This window comes from Panthera uncia (genome assembly GCF_023721935.1).
Source record: "Panthera uncia isolate 11264 chromosome A1 unlocalized genomic scaffold, Puncia_PCG_1.0 HiC_scaffold_17, whole genome shotgun sequence".
NCBI lineage: Eukaryota > Metazoa > Chordata > Mammalia > Carnivora > Felidae > Panthera > Panthera uncia.
The window spans coordinates 60,044,991-60,065,101 of NW_026057577.1; the positions used below are offsets into that span (position 1 = coordinate 60,044,991).

The 20,111-nt window shown below is 35.0% G+C and overlaps 1 protein-coding gene across 7 annotated transcripts in view; it reads right to left on the bottom strand.

Moving 5' to 3' along the window:
• Nucleotides 1–20,111, bottom strand: part of SSBP2 (single stranded DNA binding protein 2) — a 314,003-nt gene that overhangs the window by 16,988 nt on the left and 276,904 nt on the right. For all 7 annotated transcript variants that reach the window (XM_049649739.1, XM_049649742.1, XM_049649741.1 and 4 more), the window contains 5 exons: nucleotides 18,941–18,976; nucleotides 17,066–17,120; nucleotides 13,793–13,863; nucleotides 10,732–10,810; nucleotides 8,198–8,226 (listed from right to left, as the gene is read on the bottom strand). In XM_049649739.1, coding sequence (XP_049505696.1) covers nucleotides 8,198–8,226; nucleotides 10,732–10,810; nucleotides 13,793–13,863; nucleotides 17,066–17,120; nucleotides 18,941–18,976 — 270 coding nt within the window. The remainder of the gene's footprint in view (nucleotides 1–8,197; nucleotides 8,227–10,731; nucleotides 10,811–13,792; nucleotides 13,864–17,065; nucleotides 17,121–18,940; nucleotides 18,977–20,111) is intronic.

Here is a 20,111-nt window from a genome sequence, read left to right on the forward strand (position 1 = left end):
TTCTTATCAGCCATTTTAAATATATTTTGACCCACAGAGAACTATTTTAAATTTATCATGACCTAAAAAGTATTTAGGTATTCTTCATAAAAAAAAGTAAGGCATCTTAGCAAAGGATTAATTTTAAACACTTAAACTATCGGAGGAGGAAAAACACAGACAGAAGCTATTAGAAGGCTCTCTTTCCTACTTGTATTAATATAATTTTCTTCTAATTACTTTCCTATTCTATTCTGGGGAACTAGAATAATAATTGAGGATGTCAGCATTGCCTAATAAAGGTCTGAAAGACAAATGAGATATATAAATGCAATGCCCTTATAACATATAACGTATAACAACATCTTTCCAAGTCCCTCTCTCCTTAAGTTGCTCTAGACTTCTTTACATTTTCAAAAGATTATCTACACTATGTCAATTTGCTTTATAAATGAGTGACATAATAAAGGTGGTTAAGTTGGTTATTACTTGGGTATCAATTAATCATGTATACAGTATGTCTTGTAAATGAATCTTACCATGTTAAAAAACTATTTTTACCCTTTCCCGTTATATGCATTGATCATTTTTAACTTCCACTTAATTATATCTGGACCTCTATTTTCAAACAGTTGTTCAGGGGCCAACATGGTGGAGAAGTAGGGGGAATCCATACTTCCAGCATCTCTCAAACAAATAAGTGTAGAAGCCAAAGGACTTTGAACACCAGAGCCTGGGAGGAAAAGAGACCGAATCTACTAGGAAGAAAATGGGAAAGCTGGAAAAAAGATAGGTGCCTAACTGTGAACTGGGGGAGATAAAAAAAAAAAAGCCCACGTGGGCACGGAGGGGAGGGACCCCCTTCTGCAAAGAGACAAAGGGAAGAGAAAGAGTGGCTAGAGAAGTGCAGGACCATATCTGGACAGGAGAAAGACCTGGGACTGAGACAGAGGGATCCAATCTCTAACTGCGGGGCTTTCTTCGGACTGGGGCTGGCTCCCTCTTCGTGCACCTGGGGAGGAGGGGAGCCAGCCATGGGTGCGGTAGTAGGTCAGGGGCTAAGTCTGCAGCTGGAGAAAGTGGTTCCCTCCCTGGAGGGCTGCAATAGTACAGAACCTGCCTGCCTTCACCATCCCCCGGGCGCAGTGGCTGGGCTGAGGGTACAGTCTGCAGGAGGAAAAGGCAGCTGTCTCCCTGGAGTGCTGTGGGAAAAGACAAAGGCTGCCTGCGTCTGCCACCCCTGGGGCTTGAGGCAAGGGCGGCGGCTCAGTCTGCAGTAGGAGAAGGCCATCCTCCCTGAAGTGCTGTGGCACAGACAAAGCCAGGCGGACCACGTATCACCGCACTGAGAGGCGCTTCGCTGCACTGAGAGGCGCTTCCCCAGCACCAGAGTGCAAGGAGCAGAACTTTGAATCCTAGCCAAGTGCAGGGTCAGGGGATTGGTGGAGAGAGAAGGACCGCCCCGTCTGTGCCCGAGGCACAGTGAGGACGACTCAAACTGAGTCCACTGGGTCGTCTCCATGGAGAAGAGTCTGGGGAACCACCATTTCCATCCACCACCACCACCACCACCACCACCACCAAGGTGGGGCCTCAGGGATCACTCCCCGGGCCCATAGTGGAGGTGGGTCCAGAATATGCCAAACCACGACCCTTTGCACTGGGTAAATGCATATCCACTGGAGCAGCACAGACTCTGCAGACAGCTACTACCTACAAGCGATGTAGCATTGCCTAGATTAACTCTAGGTCAATTCTGGATATACAGATATATTCTCCCCCCACACCACCCCTCCATTTCTTCTCCTTATCTCTTCCCTCCAGTAGGCTGGTTACTCTGGTTATTGGTCTGTCTAAACAGACATATTTAATCCATTTTCTCGATACATGTTCTACACCTCCTGCTTTACACTCCTTTCTCTCTCTGTGGAATAATCGAGCCATATAGTTTCTCTGTCTGGGTAACTTTATCTTCATTTCGTTTTCCCCGCCTCCTTCTTTAGTTTCCTCTCTCTCTGGATTAAGCCTTTTAGTCTCTCTGCCTAATCAATGTTTATTTTTTGTCCCCCCCCCCCACCCCGCTCCTGTCATTTCACTCTTTGTATGTGCTCTTCCATCAGCACTGCCTCCACCCCCTTCTTTATTTGTAGTTGGTGTTTTGGTGTTTTTTGTTTTTACTCTTTAGGTTTTTGTTTTTGTTTATTTGTTTGTTCGTGTTATTTGTTTGTGTGTTTGCTCATTTTTGTCTCCTGTTTGTCTATCTCTTTTCCTTTACAGGGCTACTCCAAGGAACAAATCAAAGCACACCTGGTGGAGGTTCCAAAACATTACTACAAGTAGGATAATAAAGTAACCAAAGTCACAACAATAGAGAGCAAGTAACAACCCCTGAAAAAACACCTCCTGAAGGGCCAAGCCCTGGACAGTGTATGACCCTCCTTGAATATAGCAGTGCTCACAGGTGCAGAGCACACAACAAGCTTTTAAAACGCATAAGGGACAGAAAACTAGCCAAAATGATGAAACAGAAGAATTCTCCTCAAAAGACATTCCAGAAAGTAGAGACAGCTAACGAATTGATCAAAACCTATTTAAGCAATATAACGGAATAAGAATTTAGAATAATAGTCATAAAATTAATCGCTGGGCTTGAAAAAAGCATAGAAGGCAGCAGAGAATCTATTGCTACAGAGGTCAAGGGACTAAGAAACAGTCATGATGAATTAAAAATGCTATAAATGAGGTACAAAATAAAATGGAGGTGGCCACAGCATGGATTCAAGAGGCAGAGGAGAGAATAGGTGAATTAGAAGATAAAATTATGGAAAAAGAGGAAGCTGAGAAAAAGAGATAAAATTCAGGAGTACGAAGGAGGAATTAGAGAATTAAGTGATGCAATCAAATGGAACATTATCTGTATCATAGGAAATCCAGAAGAAGAAGAGAGCAAAAGGGGCTGAAGGTATACTTAAACAAATAATAGCTGAGAACTTCCTTGATCTGGGGAAGGAAACAGGCATTGAAATCCAAAAGGCACAGAGAACTCCCTTCAGACATAACTTGAATTGATCTTCTGCATGACATATCATAGTGAAACTGGCAAAATACAAGGATAAAAAGAGGATTCTGAAAGCAGCTAGGGATAAACTGGCCTTAACATACAAAGGTAGAAACATAAGGGCAGTAGCAGACCTATCTGCTGAAACTTGGCAGGCCAGGATATCTTCAATGTGATGAACAGAAAAATATGCAGCCAAGAATCCTTTAACCAAAAAGTCTGTCATTCAGAATAGAAGGAGAGATAAAGGTCTTCCCAAACAAACAAAAACTGAAGGAATTCATCACCACTAAACCAGCCCTACAAGAGGTCCTAAGGGAGATTCTGTGAGTGAAATGTTGCAAGGACCACAAAGTACCAGAGACATCACTACAAGCATGAAACCTACAGACATCACAATGACTCTAAACCCATATCTTTCTATAATAACACTGAATGTAAACGGACTAAATGCTCCAGCCAAAAGACACAGGGTATCAGAATGGATAAAAAACAAGACCCATCTATTTGCTGTCTACAAGAGACTCATTTCAGACCTGAGGACACCTTCAGATTGAAAGTGAGGGGATGGAGAACTATCTATCATGCTACTGGAACTCAAAAGAAAGCTGGAGTAGCCATACTTATATCAGACAAACTAGACTTTAAATTAAAGGCTGTAACAAGAGATGAAGAAGGGCATTATATAATAATTACAAGGTCTATCCATCAGGAAGAGCTAACAATTGTAAATGTCTATGTACCGAATATAAGAGCCCCCAAATATATAAAACAATTAATCACAAACATAAGCAACCTTATTGATAAGAATGTGGTAATTGCAGGGGACTTTAATACTCCACTTACAACAATGGATAGATCATCTAGACACAGGATCAATAAAGAAACAAGGGCCCTGGGGCGCCTGGGTGGCTCAGTCGGTTAAGCGTCCGACTTCAGCTCAGGTCACGATCTTGCGGTCAGTGAGTTCGAGCCCCACGTCGGGCTCTGGGCTGATGGCTCAGAGCCTGGAGCCTGCTTCCGATTCTGTGTCTCCCTCTCTCTCTGCCCCTCCCCCGTTCATGCTCTGTCTCTCTCTGTCTCAAAAATAAATAAACGTTAAAAAAAAAAAAAAAAAAGAAACAAGGGCCCTGAATGATACATTGGATCAGATGGACTTGACAGATATATTTAGAACTCTGCATCCCAAAGCAACAGAATATACTTTCTTCTTGAGTGCACATGGAACCTTCTCCAAGATAGATCACATACTGGGTCACAAAACAGCCCTTCATAAAATACAAGAATTGAGATCATACCATGCATACTTTCAGACCACAATGCTATGAAGCTTGAAATCAACCACAGGAAAAAGTCTGAAAAACCTCCAAAAGCATGGAGGTTAAAGAACACCCTACTAAAGAATGAATGGGTCAACCAGGCAATTAGAGAAGAAATTAAAATATACATGGAAACAAACGAAAATGAACATACAACAATCCAAACGCTTTGTGATGCAGCGAAGGCAGTCCTGAGAGGAAAATACATTGCAATCCAGGCCTATCTCAAGAGACAAGAAAAATCCCGAATACAAAATCTAACAGCACACCTAAAGGAAATAGAAGCAGAACAGCAAAGACACCCCAAACCCAGCAGAAGAAGAGAAATAATAAAGATCAAAGCAGAAATAAACAATATAGAATCTAAAAAAACTGTAGAGCTGATCAATGAAACCAAGAGTTGTTTTTTGAAAAAATAAACATAATTGATAAACCTCTAGCCAGGTTTTTTTTAACCTTCTCAAAAAGAAAACGGAGATGAGCCAAATAGATAAAATCATGAATGAAAATGGAATTACGACCAATCCGTCAGAAATACAATTATCAGGGAATATTATGAAAAATTATATGCCAACAAACTGGACAACCTGGAAGAAATGGACAAATTGCTAAGCACCCAGACACTTCTAAAACTCAAACAGGAAGAAAGACAAAATTTGGACAGATCCATAATCAGTGAAGAAATTGAATCAGTTATCAAAAATCTCCCAACAAATAAGAGTCCAGGACCAGATGGCTTCCCTAGGGAATTCTACCAGACATTTAAAGCAGAGATAATACCTATCCTTCTCAAGCTGCTCCAAAAAATAGAAAGGGAAGGAAAACTTCCAGACTCATTCTATGAAGCCAGTATTACTTTGATGCCTAAACCAGACAGAGACCCAGCAAAAAAAGAGAACTACAGGCTAATATCCCTGATGAATATGGATGCAAACATTCTCAACAAGATACTAGCAAATCGAATTCAACAGCATATAAAAAGAATTATACACCATGATCAAGAGGGATTCATTCCTGGGCTGCAGGGCTGGTTCAACATTTGCAAATCAGTCAATGTTGAAACATCACATTAATAAAAGAAAAGATAAGAACCATATGATCCTGTCAATCGATGCAGAAAAAGCATTTGACAAAATTCAGCATCCTTTCTTAATAAATACCCTCGAGAGAGTTGGGATAGAAGGAACATACTTAAACATCATAAAAGGCATTTATGAAAAGCCCACAGCTAATATCATCCTCAATGGGGAAAAACTGAGAGCTTTCCCCCTGAGATCAGGAACATGACAGCGATGTCCACTCTTACCGCTGTTGTTTAACATAGTGTTGGAAGTGTTAGCATCAGCAATCAGACAACAAAAGGAAATCAAAGGCATCAAAATTGGCAAAGATGAAGTCAATCTTTCACTTTTTGAAGATGACATGATATTATACGTGGAAAATCAAATAGACTCCACCAAAAGTCTGCTGGAACTGATACATGAATTCAGCAAAGTTGCAGGATACAAAATCAATGTACAGAAATCAGTTGCATTCTTATACACTAATAATGAAGCAAGTGAAAGACAAATAAAGAAACTGATCCTATTCACAACTGCATCAAGAAGCATAAAATACCTAGGAATAAACCTAACCAAAGATGTAAAAGATCTGTATGCTGAAAACTATAGAAAGCTTATGAAGGAAATTGAAGAAGGTATAAAGAAATGGAAAAACATTCTGTGCTCATGGATTGGAAGAATAAATATTGTCAAAATGTCAATACAACCAAAGCAATCTACACATTCGATGCAATGCCAATCAAAATTGCACCAGCATTCTTCTCGAAGCTAGAACAAGCAATCCTAAAATTTGTATGGAACCCCAAAAGACCCCAAATAGCCAAAGTAATTTTGAAGGAGAAAACCAAAGTGGGAGGCATCACAATCCCGGACTTTAGCCTCTACCAAGCTGTAACCATCAAGACAGCATGCTATTGGCACAAAAACAGACACATAGACCAATGGAATAGAATAGAGACTCCAGAATTGGACCCACAATTGTATGGCCAGCTAATCTTTGACAAAGCAGGAAAGAATTTCCAATGGAAAAAAGACAGTCTCTTTAACAAATGGTGCTGGGAGAACTGGACAGAAACATGCAGAAGAATGAAACCAGACAACTTTCTTACACCATTCACAAAAATACACTCAAAATGGATGAAGGACCTGAATGTGAGACAGGAAACCATAAAAACTATAGGAAAAAGCAAGAAAAAACCTCTGTGACCTCAGCTGTAGCAATTTCTTACTTGACACATCCCCAAAGGCAAGGGAATTAAAAGCAAAAATGAACTACTGGGACCTCATGAAGATAAAAAGCTTCTGCACAGCAAAGGAAACAATCAACAAAACTAAAAGGCAACCAATGGAATGGGAAAAGATATTTGCAAATGACATATCAGACAAAGGGCTAGCATCCAAAATCTATAAACAACTCACCAAACTCCACCCCTGAAAAATAAATAATCCAGTGAAGAAATGGGCAGAAAACATGAATAGACACTTCTCTAAAGAAGACATCCGGATGGCCAACAGGCACATGAAAAGATGCTCAACGTCGCTCCTCATCAGAGAAATACAAGTCAAAACCACACTGAGATACCATCTCATGCTGGTCAGAGTGGTTAAAATGAATAAATCAGGATACTATAAATGCTGGAGAGGATATGGAGAAATGGGAACCCTCTTGCACTGTTGGTGGGAATGCAAACTGGTGCAGCTGCTCTGGAAAACAGTGTGGAGGTTCCTCAAAAAATTAAAAATAGATGTACCCTATGACCCAGCAATAGCACTGCTAGGAATTTACCCAAGGGATACAGGAGTGCTGATGCATAGGGGCACTTGTACCCCAATGTTTATAGCAGCACTTTCAACAATAGCCAAATTATGGAAAGAGCCTAAATGTCCATCAACGGATGAATGGATAAAGAAGATGTGGTTTATATATACAATGGAATACTACTTGGCAATGAGAACGAATGAATTCTGGCCATTTGTAGCAACATGGATGGAACTGGAGAGTGTTACGCTAAAAGAAATAAGTCAGGCAGAGAAAGGCAGATATCTTATGTTTTCACTCATATGTGGATCCTGAAAAACTCAACAGAAGACCGGGGGGGAGGGGAAGGGGGAAAAAAAATTACAGAGAGGGAAGGAGGCAAACCATAAGAGACTGTTAAATACTGAGAACAAACTGAGGGTTGGGGAGGATGGGAAAGTGGGGTGATGGGCATTGAGGAGGGCACCTATTGGGATGAGCACTTGGTGTTGTATGGAAACCAATTTGACAATAAATTACATATTAAAAAAACACTTTGTTCAAAAACAAAATTTTAAGGTTATTCTAATAATCTTAACAAGAGTTCCATGTGGAATGAATACAAATAAAAAACAACACAGAGGGTTGCCTGGTTGACTCTTGATTTCGACTCAGGTCATGATCTCATGGTTGTGAGATCAAACCCTGTGTCTGGGCTCTGTGCTCGGTATGGAGTGCCACCCCCCCTTCTTTTTTTTTTTTACTTAATTTTATTTTTTAATTTACATCCAAGTTAGTTAGCATATAGTCCAAAAATGATTTCAGGAGTAGATTCCTTAATGCCTCTTACCCATTTAGCCCATCTACCCTCCCGAAACCCCTCTAGTAACCCTCTATTTGTTCTCTCGGTATGGAGCCTTTTTAAGATTCTCTCTCCTTCTCTCTGCCCCTCCCTTGCTCATGTGTGCTTGTTTTCTCTCTCTCAAAAAACAAACATAAACAACCCAAAACACAAAAAACCAAGAGATTATACAATACTCACCTTGGAAATACTGTCCATATCTCCTGACCCTGAAACAAAATATGAAAAGAAAATGTTTATTAGATAATAATTTCATATACAAATTAAGTATTCCTTTAATATAAATAAATGCAGTACACTCTTTGTATTTTCCAGTATGTATCTCCTTAATTTTTTAATCTTAAAAAATTATTTACTCAGAGTGCCTGGGTGACTCAGTTGGTTAAGCATCCTACTCTTGGTTTTGGCTCAGGTCATGATCTTATGGTTTCTGAGTTTGAGCCCTGCATCAGGCTCCATGCTGACAGTGCAGAACTTGCTTAGGATTCTCTCTCTCTCCCTCTCTCTCTGCCCCTCCCCTGCTCATGGTCTCTATCTCAAAATAAATAAATAAACTTAAGAAAATTCGTTTTCTCTTATACTGTCTAGTAAGTATCATCGATGGCAATGCAAGGATGAGCTGTACCTCTCGCTCTGAACCATCTTTTTTGTTTATTTTTGTAATGGTAGAATTAAGAAAAGTATCATTATCATAAATTCCTGAAAATGAAATGTAAGAGAGATCACTTATAAATCGTATTCAATTCAAATTTTTAAAATGTATGTATGTATGTATATGTATATATAGACAGCGAGAGATAAATATATTTGAAACGATGCTTCTAAATCTGACAAAATATAAGATGGACATCTGCAATATTTAAAAATATTATGAGCCATATTTTACTATAATAACCAAAGTGAAGAATTTTTAATAACATTAAAAAATTGACAGCAATCAATATTCATGGCAATCCATCAAAAGTAAGAATGTTTTTATAATACTGTAATTTTAAGTAGATTCCCGGGAGAAATGAAAAATCAATACTAATTTCTTACTTAAGAAGTGGAATCATACATTAGGTAACAAGGAACAATAATCAGATCTTTGCCACATGTTAGCTTTATTTTTAACCATTTTAACAATTAATTTTTTGGCATAAACATATTCTACTATTTTAATAGTAAAACATTCAGTTATAGTCACAAATAAAGTTAGTGCTTATAAACATACATAATACATTGATACATATTGAATGCACATATGTAATTATGTAGATATAAATATGTGTAATAATGTTTATTATAAAAAGTAATAAGCCACATGCCAAGCATATGTGAAACTCTTCCTCAAATTCTATTCTAGTGAATAACTGAAAATTTTCTATGACCAAATGTCATATTTTTAAAAATAATTTTACAAATTAAAAGATTGGAAAGTGAGTTATGTTGCAATACATTAAAAAATAAAATTCTAGAACAGTGCTGACAGGTAGAGCTTTGTGTGATGATGGAGATGTTTCTCTACTCTATGTTTCATTATGGTAGCCATTAGCTACACATGGCCATGTACATTTGATAGGAGGCAGTGCAGCTGAGGAAGTAAACTTTACATTTTATTTAATTTTGACTTAAAATTAAATAGTCACACATGGCTAGTCACTACCATAATTGATCAGTGCAAATTAAGGCTTTGATATCTAGGCAACACATGTACGTATATAAAACAAGTATGGACCTTAAAAGCTCAAAAGTCTAGCAACAGGTTGCAAATAGTTTCTTGATTATTGAAGTTACAGAGCTTTTCAAAGTATTAGAGGCTGGTGTTTGGGCCGAGTCATGGAATCTGTGTACAACCTAAGTTACTCATGGGCATAGTTATTCCAACTTAAGTAAAAGATGGTTCTTTTTCAAAAGAAAAAAAAGATCATAAGTGTCTATCCCCATTGTCAACTTTTAGCTTATTTTACTGTTACTTAAAACATATATAAACATAAAATAAGTGTAGTTGTTTTATGGGTTTTGTTTTGGATTTGCATTTGGCCTGCCTATATGTACAGTGCACTGTGTGATCTAATCGGTTTTGTGCCACTCATCTCTATTTCTCACTGTTGTGAAACTCTTTGTTCTCCGTGAAGACACTGGGCTTCATTTGGTAAGAAGGCATCATTTATGAGGTATGTTTTCAACTATTAGTCATAGTACTCGAAATCTGCTTTGCCACAAGTATGTGCCACTGCTCTCTTTTAAGAAAATCATCCAGATAATCCAGAATATGATTAAATTTTATTTTTAAAAGAGACAAACATTAAAATACAGAAACAAAGTTAAGAAATTCTTGCAGAGAACATAAGTTCCTCTGAGACTGCATCTATAGACCTTCGTAGACAAACCAGCTCAGAAGATACTGTAGCTCTCCAGGTGAGGGATATGTAATATGTGCTCAGAGCAGCAATATCTCCTTTTATAATAAAACACTCAGATTTTGATAGGTGAAAGTAAATACCTGTGAATAAGAGCTAGGTTAGAACAATCCTCACATTTCTGATTTTCAAATGATCTGCAGTTATCATAACCAATATTCTGTAAAGTCTCAGTCTGAAGTGAAAGTTGAAGCATTTTAAAATAAATTCAAAGTAAATAAAGTATACAAAAGCAATTTGCAGACTGTAATATCCACTCTGTAGAATAAAAGTTTTGTTTTGATTTCTAAACATCAAATTGCATATCCTTACCTAAAGAGCCATTCATGTGATGTGACTCCATTCCTCCTAATCCACCCATGGGACCATCTGACCCAGGGCCCATTGGAAACTTTAAAAAATGAAGAGAATTTCTATGATCACACTGAAAACAATTATTTATCTAACGTTACAATATCTATCTTTAACATTGTAAGACACTTCCACAAATTATTTTCATTTCCAAATAATGGAGGTTATTTTCCTAGATTTTTTTCAGCCTTACAGATTCTGAAACTGACTGCCCTACTTTCCTCATACCATCTGCTTTATGTTCTGGATCTTCAGGTTAATCCTCATTTACATCCATATTTTCTTCAGATATTCTCAACTACAAAGCACATACATTCCAGTGCAAATTAGAGGATAAACATTCTCTTCTCTGCTATTGACAGATCTTGCTATATAAGCCAGAGATGATTTCTAGGAAGCTGCTAAAAGTATTGACTTATTAATAAGAATAATTCAACATTATTATGCCAACATTAAGATTTTTCTTAGCAGGCAATCTATCTTTGTTCAAATGGACATAATAAATAATTCCATCTTGTAGTTTAAATACATTTAGCTCCTTGGGGACAGCTCAATATAGTTAATTCTTGGCAGTCTCAACTATGTCAGTTCAATGACAATTGGACGTTCTACAGCAGTTATATTTAACATTTTTTAAAGTAGTGGGATTATTTTATTTTAAGTTGGAAGCCCAGTACAAAACAGATGTGAACTGATATACGATGGTGGAGCAGGTGGTGGAGAAGCCATGGCCTGCCCACTCAGTCTTTTCCTATCTCCCTGGAATATTCCTGAGGAAATCTAGAGCCCAGTTTGAAGACAAGTTATCTATAATTATCTTATGTTTACAGTTAAAATAGCCTACTGAAAACCACTTGTTCTTAAAATTTCTGATGCCAAAAGCATTTCTTCCATGTTGTATGGTACAGAATACTGAATGTGGTGTGTGTGTATTTATGTGTGTAGATGGGGTGGTGATGTTTACTAATCAAATAGGCTTTTGGGAGAAAAACAATTGCCCTCAACAGACAACCTGTAACTGTATATAATATATATATGATTGTTTGGAAATAAGATGGCTTTCTATCACTGGGATCATACAGCCACATGCTTATACATTTTCCCAGGATAATGTCATTTCTGTTGCCTAAAATTTTGTAGACTTAAAGCATACAGATTGATTTATATATATTCTATTTGGTTTATAAATATTTTATAGATTCTCTCTACATAGATTCTATATATAGATTTATATATTCTAAGTTGTTTACTTAGAATTAATTTTAGAAATTTAATTTATAAATCAATTAAAGAAATATTAACTTTTTAAGCTATCATTTGAGGTAGCTTAAGAATGATAGCTTAAAGAAATTAACTTTGAACTTACTGTTTTATTCAGCCTTTGTCAAAAGCATAGTATAGATCTGGGCTGAAAAACTAGTGCTGGTAAGGCCAACACCCTCTGAACTTACTTGGTTCGGTCCCTTCATCTGGCCCCCACAGTGTTTTAAAAGACACAAAGACTATTGGTATGTATGCTTGAAGCACAAAAAACTGCAGTCCTAGCCCTCAGCAGGCATTTGCTTTTACTACCTCTGGCTGAGATGAATGGCATTTGAAAAAGTGACACGATCAGCTTCTACTTTTCTTGGATCTCTTATCTTTGTATTGAGTTAGAGAACCAGAATGGAACATACTTGGATGCTATCAGCTTAGCTGCCCACAGAAATGTCTTCAGTGCCATATGCTCTGGGTTTCCTCTCGCACTCCCTCCATTTTAAATATCAAGTTCTAAGATATGAAACTGCACTATGAAGAGCTTTTCTATATTTTTGCTAAATTTCTAAAATGAACATTGTTCATTATCATATTCAATGTTCATTAAGATCACTGTGGAAACACCCTTTAGACATTACTGATAGGAAATTGTTTCTTTTCTCCTGAAAACCAATTTATTTGATTATATAAAGAGGATAGTGATAACTGAAGGCAGTACTGCTTAAGGGAAATAATATACGAGCTACAACACAAACTTACATAAGTAAACTTATATTTACTAGCAGCCATGTTTAAATAGTAAAAAGAAACGGGTCAAGTTAATTTTAATAATATATTTCATTTATCCTACGTACCAAAATTATTTCAGCATATATTCAGTATAAAAATTTTAATAAAATCTTTTACATTATTTTTTTCATATTAACTCCTCAAAGTCTAGTGTGTATTTTATACATCACATTTCAATTTGGACTGGCCATATTTCAAGTATCATATTATACTGGATGGATTTCAAGTTTCCCTTTAAAGTCCTCACTGCTAAGAAGCTCAATTATAATAATTATTTCATTCCTGTTTTTTGGTATACTTATGGAGATTCCTTTATGTCTTCTGATTTTTATTTAAACTAAGCAGCCTTATATTCATGTATGTCTGTGTATTAACTATACCTTGTTATAAATATTTTTGTTAATATGTAGTTCTTATAGATAAATAATTTTCTGTAAGCTTTCATGGAAAAATAACAACCAGATGCATTATTAAGAACACCCAAATTCTTTATGTAGAACTGCTGCATTTCCATATTTAAACTCCAGATTTCAAAAATCTAAAGAAAAACAAGCAAATCCAACTTCCTAATTTATTTCAAGTTTATCAGGATAAAAGAAATAAACAATCACAATGAAAAATTTAGTGATGCTAAAAATGAGGCGAATGTCAATGATTACACATTAACTGTCATTTCAAATAGTGTTAATTATTAAGTACTTGAGATTTTAGATAAAACCACACACCAACATTTTATAATTGATTAGGTTCAGTTTTACATTTAAGTTATAATGATGTGCAATCTTTTGTTATACATTTTTGTATTTTATATTTTTTGTCAATCCAGAACATAGAAGGGATTTGATTATTTTTGGATATCTAGTAAGTTTCTGGATAGTAAAAGAGAAAGCTTAAATAGTATCTAGGAATATTCATTACACTTAGAGTTTGAGCCTTGAAATACATTCCAAAATTAAAAAAAAAAATTCATATTTACATTGGGCCTGTTAGGTCCAGGAGGTACTGCATTCATTAAAGTATACATGTTGTCTCCAGAGTTGGTTGAATCTGAAACAAAACATTACCTAATTAATATCTTTCTTTATAATTTACACCCAAGTCATCACAAAGTAATAATCAGAGATGATCTGCACACACATACATATTAATAGCTGCAGCACTTAAAATAGTCATTACTAATGTTCAGAAACAAATACTTGTAAGTCATTTTCCAACTCAGAAATTACCATTCTGAGGTTTTAAATGAGAATATTTACCTAATATATAAGGGGTAATCACTTGAATAATTCTGGTCAAAAGGAACATTACTTTAAAAATCTCAAATATTACAGTAAAGTTTTTCTTTTCTAAAAAACATGGATACTTTTTGACTTCATTAAGCAATGTGTATAACAAAAATCTCCAAAAATTCAAATTCAGTAGCTTTTCAGTTTTCATTGTTTCCTTAGGCTTCTTATATACTAATTTAAAACAGTTTATTTATCTAATAATTATTAATAGCTGGTGGGATATCCTGGCTTAATTCCAACATAAAGAGAGTATACAATTAGAATGAAAAATTCTCTTGCTTGAAGTAAAAGTCAGCTTCTTCCAGTACAGCTTTTGATGAAATTTTTTTATTCATTTTATTCTTGATTCATTATAGTAAAAATAACTGTAGTGTATATCCATATAAAATAAGTACCATTTTATAATATTAAAAAATTTACATTTCATGTCTATTAGCTAATTCTAATAAAGTCTCTGAGTACATATGTTTTTATAATGTATTATCTAGAGTAAAAGGCCATATATTTTACATTTAGGAAATATGTTTTTCTATTTTCCCACAATTATACAATTTTCTTAAATATAATGTATCAGGCCTCTCTATTCTGAAAAAAAAAAGTGTTTCAAATCTACATTAATATATCCTACTGCTGAAAAAGCAGAAATGCCCACTTCAGATGGATCTCTATTTGTTTATACTAAGTAAGGTCCCGATCTACTTTTGTGGCCTTAATTATTTATTTTACATCCTTATGTACATTATATTCCTGTCAACTCAGCCTGCTTGTTCTTTCCTGTGTATGATCAACCGTTTAAATCTCCATATTTTTGTTCTTAATTCCTCCAAGTATCTTCTCCCCAGTGTCCATCTACTGAAATTCTGCTCACTACCCCAGGCCCACTGCAAATGTTACCTCTTTCATGAGATTTTGTTTTCTGAAACTTCTGAATTCATGCATGCCCCCTCGTCATTGAATTCTGCTTTGCATTCTAGTTAACATTTTGTCTTGTTCTTGTCTTTGTTATAGTAAGTTCATTGAGAGAAGGAAAGAGATCATGTCTTATACTATGTGCCACAGACAATAAATATCTGCTGAGATTTAACTAAGCTGCTTTAACTAATCTGCTAAGATTTAACTAGTTAAAATATTAACTAATTTTAATAATTAACTTGGAAGGAAAATAGGCCGTATATTTTAAATATATAGAAAGAAAAATAAATTTGTTGTTTTTAATAACAATCAAAAAGATACTTTCATCTATAGAAACACCAAGAGAAGTAAGGTTGGTATTTTCTAGACTTCTTTTTATATACAGAAAAACTTTACAATAAAGTAGACCTTATGGAAACTGTTTTTGGTGGGGAGAGCATTGGCTTCAAATTAGGAATGACTATGCAAAAGATGAGCCCACAGGAGTACGCACAAGGCTAGGAAGACATACTGGTGGCAATTTGTTGGCTTGGAAGGATGGAGAGTAATCAGATTACTTATCACCTGAAAAGTTTAGTGGTTTCTCCAAAAAATTTCATTTATATTGTAGTGAAGTGTTTATTAATCACATGCTACCTTCATAAATTAAACATTAACTTCACATATAAGAATGCAAATGTGGGCAAGATGTTCAATTTGCCTAATTCTATCTTGAATGAATTGTTTCACTTCAATGAAGATGCTCTGAGGACAGAGATCCATGAAATATTTATGATATATTCCAAATCAGTAGTGAAGCAAAGCAAAATTTTGTGTTAATTATCAGATTGATGCTTTTTCAAAATTAAGAAGATTCAAAAATTAAAAATTATTTATTGATATGATCAATGATAGTTAAGTTCAAGCTTCCACACATCTTAGATTTCAACAAATCAGCTAAGAACATATGAATTTAATATTGTAACATAATTCAGTATTTTTTTTATTACAAAAATCTCCCATCTCTTTCATTACCCAGAGGTTAACACTGATAAAGCCTTAGAGCCTATTTCTTTGTCTTTCTACATTTTTGTATGAAATATATTTTACAATAAAATTGTAATCATATTATATTGAATCATGAACATTTATTCTCCATGTCATTAACAATTCTTTGATAATAATTTTAATGGCTACATTATATTCCTAAAAATTAATTTATTACTTTTGCTAAAATTGGATTAGGTTTGTGCCTACTATTTCACTATTAACTATAAAAAAATGAGCACCCTCTACATAAATCTCAGGTTGTATCTCTAATTATTCTCATAGCAGGATGATAGAAAAAAGTGAATATGAACTTTTTCATGGCTCTTGATACATGTTGCCAGAGCAGTTTCTAGGAGGGGTGTACCAATGTAAACTTCCACCATTACAGTCCTCAAGAAGCAACACATTTAATAGTCTATATTAAAGTCTTGAAAAGAAAGGATAAAGCTATTTAAAATCATTATATTCAAAGATCACAGAAATACTGAGGCATTTGAGTTTAAAAATATTAAAAGAAAAAAATCTTCCTCCAGTACACAGTGAATTTATTAGCTACTAAGTACATATGGACATGTAAGCATATTGATATCTATTGATATCTTAGTGCGATAATAGATATGGTGGGTCTGATTAAAGCTAATCCATTGGCTTTACACGGATCCATCCATGTATTTCATGTGTTATGCAGAATTTTTCTAAGTTGTGAGATTTGGATTCTTTTTCAGAGTCTCAAGGAATCTTTGTGTCAGATAAATTATTGGGCAATTCATATAGATCAACACCATTTGCAATCTGATTATATCTATTACTCACACGACAGGAATTTTCTACAGACTTAAAGTAACTGGACAACACTTATTTTTAAGAACACTACTTCTTCCTACTTGCTACCTCTAGTCTACTTCCTGTTACCATCAATGAGATAATGAATACTACTGACTCTCTGTCATAACAATTTCTGTATTTTGTGGTTTTATTCTAATAATCAAATGCCCGTGTGGTTGGTGTGATTACAATACCTGCTGGACTAGGCATGATGGGTGTTCCTGGTGGCCCTCCACCTCCTGGAGGACCCTAAATAATTATACAAAATTTCAGTAAAAATAAGGCATTTCATAAACAATGTAAGGAAAAACAGAAGAAAAGTTAGGCTTATCTATAATAATCCAATTTGAAAATAACAGAGGAATTTTCTCCATAATTTATTTTCTTTGAATGCACAATCATTTCACTATTATGCAAGATATGATTTAGCTTAAATATGTTAAGATTGTTTTAATAAATTTCCAAAAACAATGAGCCTGTAACACTGATGTATTATTCAGGACTTAATCATATCAGGTATAATGAGGTTAAGGAGAAACCATTCATTGGGGCCTTTACAAATCCATAAAACAGAATCATTCATGTGTATCTGTGACTATAATTTTCTTATATTTTGTACCATCATTTTTTATAGGAAACTAAAAACTCAAAGATATTCATATGCTTAAAAAATACATTGATGCTATTTCTTTTTCTATTGGTATCAACTGTAACACTTCTAGAGCATGGAACCTTCTGCTATCATATCAATTAGAAATGAGGGGCAACATTGACTAATGCTGTGGGTTACTAATCAACTGGAAATGGAAATTAGGTGATTCTAAGGTTAGCTCAGTTATTTCAGACAACCAATTCAGGTAAAGGGTTTTAGAATTTTTTAGCTCTAAAGTAATCTGTATAAATTACTAAGTGGATAAATTTGTATTTCATTCTGAAGGTGTAGACATAGCCCACTAATTATTTCAGATTATATATATATATATATATATATATATATATATATATATTTGCTATTTAATAAGCAACTTAAATTTCCTTTCAGATAAAATTCTATAATTTCATAAAACTATGTATTAGGCTTATTCTTAAGTGATTTGAGAAAAAAAAATAGGTTTTACCCACATCTTACTTTCATTTTTGTTTCATAGAGAATGTGAAAAATGTTAGGCCTCTTAGTTTGTATAGCTTAAGAGAACATTGAGCACTAAGTTCACAGGTCCAAAACAGCATGTGCTTTTTACTATGTTCATAAAACACTATTTCTACAGAGAGTAAAATGCTCATTGATCTTCTTAAGCACTCCTTTTTTCCTACCCCAGTTAGCCACCACCTCTGAAAATTTCTTTAGGAAAGATTTTCCTTTTTACCATTTTATCTTTGCTCTTCTGTTAGGCGTTTACTCCTAAATATTATAACAATTTATCTTCCATGGTGGCCTTGAGATGTAGCAAGGATTATAATGTTATGAGGGTTAAAAGGTCATATGTAAGTTCAAGAGCTCATGTAAAACCTACTAATTTGACTTTAGGTGTAAATGAATTATTGGAAAATTTTAACATGTACTAAGTAATAATAAGAAGAAAAATAAGTGCTTTCAAAATCAAAGTATAAAAAAGCCCCCGGCCCCCAAATGACTAGTCATTATTCTGCGATATGATTCCCTTTGTGATCAGGAAACAGTTTAATGTCTTCCTAAACTTTGTGTGTGGTGAGTGGTATGAGGGAGGGGGTGTACCTCATTCTCCTGGAGAACTGCAAATTCAAGCTTGGCATTGTGTAGCTGGGTATGGCTTTCTTCATGATTGGACAGAGTGTATTGTATTGGTTTACAGAAACATATGCTAAAGTAAAACACAGTACTCAGGGCAATTTTGGCCAGATTGATAACTGTCTCACTAATGAACATCAACATATGTACTGAGGTTGGCAGACGAAAAACTCAATACATATCAGATGTTCACTTCTTGGCCAATACACAGGGGCTCTTCTTAACATCTGGACAACTATTTCATTGCCCAAATAAAACATAACATCAATTCTTATGAGCAAACAATCCCAAATGTACTTACTACATAATTCCCAGGAGATGCTGAGGAGTATGGTATCTGGAACACGAATAGGACAAAGAAATATATATTTTGATTCATGTGACAATACGGAAACTTACCTACAATGAATCTATATTCTGACTTTTATCAAGTTTTAAAATGTATCACAAAGGATGATAAAGAATAAAGCCGTTTATATCTGTCTGAGTGCTGGAAAATGAATAAATGCAACATTATCTTGAATTTATAAAAAAGAGTGGATTTAGGTCAAGAGAAATTTAGACAGATTTCTAGCTTTAAGTTATACTGGTTTTAGAGCAGTTATACTCACTGCTTGATACTAATGACACTTATTCTGTAATTAGAAAGATATATATTTGTGCAGTGAAAAACCAGAAACCAGAGTTTTTCAAATTAATAGCTTTTACAGATACAACTTCCAATTTATGTGCATTCTGGGGTGCATTATTATTATTTTTAAGATGGGTTTCAGGCTACTACATTCATGTGGTACAGGTCAGTACTTGACCTATAGACCTCATGTTTCCCCCCTTTCCTTTCTAATTAGCTACTAGAAACTAATATAACAAATGCAAAAGGTTTTCGTTAATGTAAGTCTCCAAAGACTACTAACTTGTGGGGATCAGATATGGATAACAAATTCTCTCCTTCCCTTCAAATCAAGCTCTTAACCAAACTCTTTTCTAGAGATTACATAGTATTAATACAACATTGCTATTATAATTTTAAAAATGAGAAGTAGAAAACAAATATTTAAAAACTAAACACTTGAGTGTTGATATTAATAAAGAAAGCTAAATCCGAATATTTTATTTTTTTTCAAAGAAGCTCATTAGCTCACTTGCATGAAGAATCTGCACATCCAGAGGAGATATTTTTGTCTTGTTCTAGAAAAAGCCATAAACTACTATCTTCTTGCAGGTACATAGCCAGATTAGGACCATTACAGTAGTGAAAAGATGATAGTTCCTTTACCCTAAACCCTCCTTCTAGCCCAATGCCTTCCATATAATTAAACATAAAAATAATATGAAACTATACAGTAAGAAGGAAGTATAACAAAGTTATGATTTTCCTCTAAGTTATTTGAAAATTGTCTCCTTGTTGTTTGGTGTCCACGCTTTGCCTTAAGCACAGACCACATGCCTCTGCGGCCACTGCTTGGTCTGCC